Genomic DNA, 5257 nt, shown 5'->3' with positions numbered 1-5257 from the left:
ATATACATATACATATGTCTACACATGCAAATAAATGAACACAAACACATGGCAGAACAAAAGACAAATACTCCAGATTTATCCTAGAACAGATCCTCTGTGATGTGATGTCAACATTATCTAGAAGGAGGACATGTGATGGATTTCTCTAGTTTGACAACCGGATAATAATTCCACCTGCTTTTCAATGGAAATAAAAAACAACCCTCACTTACCTACACACACACGACCATCAACTCCAACAGCCAAGCCAGGTGGACACTCACACCGAAAGGATCCTTCCGTATTTATGCAATGACCATTCATGCAAATTCCTGATGTCTGACATTCATCAATATCTATCAGGAGGCAACACAATTCAGCAATCTATTTGCTGTTTTTAAGCAATATTTTTAGAACATTACCAAATGATCTTATGATAGCAGTTGAAACACCAACATACCCCTCATTTGTTTCTGATAAAGCTCGCATCTAACACTAAATAATCAAAATTCCAGCTGCAAATTAATAAATCTCCCCCAAAACCCCAGAAAAAACTGTAGGATTAGCGGCACTTTAGATTCTACATTAAGCAAAACCAATGATAAACTTTTGCCTTTGTCCATCCCATGATGACTTTGCTTTTAAATGTGGTTAAGAAAGCACTAATTGCAGAATACACATATGATGGTAAATTTTAATTGCAGAGAACTTTTCTGTGGTCATCAATTTCTATCTAAGTCAACAGCTCAGCTGTACATACATTAAGAAAATGACAAATAATAGACAATGGTTCAACTTCAAATCAGAAAACTAACCATTTAGAATATCTTGCACTGACTAGAAACGACTCAAGCCCAAACCCACTTCTACTGGAAGCAACAGGTCTCTTCCATTAGTTTACTTAAACTGAAGCTAAACCAGCCTCTATTCTCTAATTGTTTAATACAAGCTTTCACTGCCTACACTTTAAGAAGCTGTTAATGTTCTGTGGCAAGTAAGATGTCTTCAGTGTTATGCACTCTGAATTGCCAGAATAATAATGGTAAAACAAACTTACACATGTTCATCAATTCAAAATGTTTCAAACCTTTTAAACTTCCCTTTACCATTTCACTTTACCATTTCATGGAGGCCTGCATATTTTGCTGCATTTACAATGCTCCAAGACTTTTCAAAAGCTAATTTACCATTTGTTGCAGCTTTTATTATTATAAAATAATTTGGTTATTTCTTTAAGTTAAAGACCCATTTCTATTCTAGGCGGCTTAAGAAATCTACTGTAATGAGTTAGTAAGGTATTAGTATGACATTAAATCCATATGACAAGATTGCCTTCCTTGCATGAATGAATGCACAGGAAAAGCTGTTTTCAATCAAAATTGTCTTAATGCATTACCGCTCAGTTCTACATACCAGTACAATAACGCCCATTTGGAGCCAGAACAAATCCTGGTTTACAGATGCATTTAAAACTCCCATCTTCATTTATGCACATCCCATTTAAACACATATTTGTAGTGGAACACTCATCATGATCTGCAAAATATTGCAACGAAAACTCCTCACCTTACAGAAGATGACACAGTAAAAATTAATGTTCAGGACTGCTATGACATATTCCTTCACTTGAAGATTAAATTCTACTCGTATCTCTGATGAAGTATCTGAAGAGTTTTCACTCTATGGGCAAAGCAGCAAATTTTTTCCTGTTGTGACCAGTTACTTTGTGTGTTTCAGCAGAGAGTGTATGGAAGAATGGGGTGTGTCTCTCTTGGTAACATGAACGGATAAAAAGCTTTAACCACTTGATAGAATTAGGAGTTTGTTGTTTACCTAGGAAGGTTTTTTTGACACAGTATAGTCAAAATTAAAAACAGTTATTTCTTCAACAGTGCTGATATATGGAACGCTTGCTATGAATCTTTAGGGAGAAATGTTATTATTGGTGCTGAGTTACCCAGGAGCCTTGAGGAGACACTACCTTCAAAACCAAAAATTACTTCAAGTTTTCTATGAAATCATGCAGTTCTGTACAACACTGTTTGAATGTAGGGGCTGTACATTCACCTCAGGTTGTAATTTATTTCAAAAAAGGTAATCCTTACTGATCCTTAATTGTGGTACAATTTCTAGAATCACTAAGGTAATGAATGCTCCCACTATTTAGAAGAGTTCTTACCGACACAGTTTTTTCCATCTGCAGTCAGTTCAAACCCAGCATTGCAAATACACTGGAAACTTCCATCAGTGTTTACACACCGGCCATTTTTACAAAGAACACCATTCTGGATGCACTCATCTATATCTAAGGGAAAAACATGATCAGAGAATTACTGTAAGATAAAAATGTATATAGCGACAATGCTTTGAAAAATACTGGAATGTTATTTAAATATGTGAAAATTTCTTTCAAAGATGGTTAAGAATGTTTTCTCATGGCATCAGAGACAAGAAAAACACTATTTTATAGACTTTTACAATAAATCCTACATTTTGTGATGGTCAGCTATCAGCATATTCATGAATACTTTTAAAAACCTACCTCACACATTCGTCTGTGTACATACATAAGCATACTCCTGTCACGCAAATAGTCTACTTCCTTTTTGTTTTGCAGAACTCTCAGCTAGGGAATTCCCTGGCCAATTCCAGAAAAATGGATAAATGTTACAAGGTGAATAAATGGAATGATAGTGCAGACCTAGACCTCTGATTAGTATAACACCTGCTGGGATTTACTGAAATCTCATTTTTGTTTTTTGAACTCCAATGGGATCTGACACAAGGGATTAGAACATCTGCAATGCCAGTGGACACGAAGCATATTTTCTTACCAATGCAGGCTTGTTTGGTAGGAGTTCTCTGGAAACCTGTGTGGCACTTGCAGTAATAAGAACCAGGTGTGTTGACACAGTCTCCATTAGAGCATGGGTTTTTTGTGCATTCATCAACATCTGTTGGCAGCACAGTGGAACATTAGAGACTTCACAATGTACATAAGATTTTTTCCAAGTTTATAAATTTCTAAGTGAAAAAGATTGTAACTAACAGTCAAATGCTAAATACTAAAACTTGGTTTTCGTACAAAATCATTACTTTCCTACGAACATGGAGCTGTTCTTAGTCCAGCTAGGAAGGCATTTTAAGCAGTGAAATACTACTACATCATTTATATATTACTTGAAAGACAAAAGAAAAACTACATGTAAGGATTTTGAGACATGGGATCTGACAGTTGCCTAGCAAAAGCGAACAATACTGCTTTATTCAACATAGCTTCATCTAACGGAATGACCACTCATTCTTCAGAATAAAACCAATACTAATAAAAATAGGCATTTTAAAATCAGAGCAATCATGGCATATAAAAACTGCCCATTATATTACAGTTTTATTGTAGAAATGTGAGGAAGGGCCACATACCAGCAGGAGGGATTCTTAATGAGACCGCAGTCTGTGCACCATGTCTCTATTATTTATGCTCCATTGCATCCTTAACCCAGTCTTTACATTTGAGTAATGCCAGACTTAACCTAGCCCTTCTCTGTAAGGTACTTTACTCTCCTTTCCAAAGGATTTTAGTATTTGGGTGCAGCCAAACACATTTTAACCACCTTGAACCTTATGTAACTGCTCAGAAACAACTCTTATTCGACACAGGGATCTGAAAACTTTAACTCCTTTAAAGAACCCTTCCCAAATTTAACACCCAGTGGTTAACAGTGAGTCAACCATGGTTTTGGCCTGAGACAGCTATTCCCAGCTCTAAAATGACACTGATTGTTCCTCCCCATTATACTCCCCTGAACCCTCCCAGTATTCTTGCTCTCTGTGATCCAGGGAGCAGAGCAAGTGCATCCCTCTGGGCTGGCCAGCAGGACTGCTGGCTCATCTCTCCGGCAGCTACAAGAGAATGACTCGAGTAGCATATCTCTACTAAACTCTGCTAAATCTTAGCTAAACTCACGTTACAAACTGAATGGATTCCTTGATGAAATCCCTCTTCCTTCATCAATTACATTTGCTAACTTGATTTTTCTCCCTCCTGTTATGCTCTCCATCTCACTTACAGGTCTGAAATTACTCATCTTGTCATTTAGTAGGCTTTAGCACCACAAAGCCAACGGCAGTTTGCAGGGGATTTTGGTAGCTGGCTGTAAACTGCCCTAGGAAGCTGGGGCTAAGTAAAGGTACTGCTGATCAGTTCTTAGCAATGGTGATTCTTCCCATGCATTTTGCAATGTATGTTACCAGAAACACTAGGAAAAACCCAAGGTAATTTTGCTGATCATTTGTACTCACCCTTTATGAGATCTAGTTCTAAAACTTGGAAATAATGTGATGAAGTGAGAAAATAACCTTGTAAGAATATTATTATATTAAATAAATGTCTGCTTCTAGAAAGTGTTGTGACATGAATGACTTGATTTCTAAAAAACGGCAAAAGTTTAAGTTTTGTTCTAACCATAAACAAGACCATGCATTTCTCAGGATTTACTGTGTTAATGCATACACAGTTAAAACCAATAGCATCAATATATATACATATATATCAAAGAGATCTGGGTTTATCCAGGTTACTGGTTTACAGCACTTTTAGTGCTGATACAAAATCAGACCATTTGGGGCAAACAGTTAAATGAATACAGGCAAGGCAAATGGCAGAATCAAGTATCTCCCCTCATGTATATTTAGCTTGTTCACAATTTGCATAGCAGCTGATAGCACCACTCCAGTAAAACTACAAGAAAAAGCAAGATAAAGAGAAATTCATAGTGTTAAATGCAATAATGAAAACAGCAACTGTATCTTTATACTGCAGTAGATTTCTATGTAATTCTGGTGCTTTCCTGCTCTCATGCTTCTCTCTGAGGTCTGGCTGTTGGGAAGTTCCTTCTCATGAGCGCTAGATTGGGTATTTTTAGTTCAGTGCTCAGCTGATATAGGCATCAGGAAAGGATCACGTGTAATTGCTTCAGAACAAATTCATCAGCTGCCAACAAAATGCTAAACTCTAAATCACATTTTCACATGTTTTGTCAAATGTCTTAATTCAAATGGCTTCACTGTATATTTAACTGGCTTTAACATAGAGGAGGATGAGGGAACTCATACATACTAGATATAGCACTCATCTATTCTGTTTAGTTTTGCTACAGAGAATGACATTTATGATGTTCTTTATCATAGGCTTCAAATTCCTTCATCTGTTAAAGAAAACATGTTCATGATAGAAGTAGATCTCACTGTAAATTAATTTATAAACTGTACAGCA

General features: G+C 36.5%; 1 protein-coding gene across 1 annotated transcript in view; it reads right to left on the bottom strand.

Moving 5' to 3' along the window:
- Window positions 1-215: 215 nt before the first annotated feature.
- Window positions 216-5257, bottom strand: part of LOC104490424 (fibrillin-2-like) — a gene marked incomplete at both ends in the record, with an annotated part of 10009 nt that continues 4967 nt past the window's right edge. Inside the window, 4 exons of the mRNA XM_010132704.1 lie at window positions 216-338; window positions 1396-1518; window positions 2162-2287; window positions 2817-2936. Of these exons, the coding sequence (XP_010131006.1) occupies window positions 216-338; window positions 1396-1518; window positions 2162-2287; window positions 2817-2936 (492 nt within the window). The remainder of the gene's footprint in view (window positions 339-1395; window positions 1519-2161; window positions 2288-2816; window positions 2937-5257) is intronic.

This window comes from Buceros rhinoceros, unplaced genomic scaffold, assembly GCF_000710305.1.
Source record: "Buceros rhinoceros silvestris isolate BGI_N320 unplaced genomic scaffold, ASM71030v1 scaffold45153, whole genome shotgun sequence".
Lineage (NCBI taxonomy): Eukaryota > Metazoa > Chordata > Aves > Bucerotiformes > Bucerotidae > Buceros > Buceros rhinoceros.
Note: the sequence above shows the minus strand (reverse complement) of the source record. Positions and strands in the feature narration are given on the sequence as shown.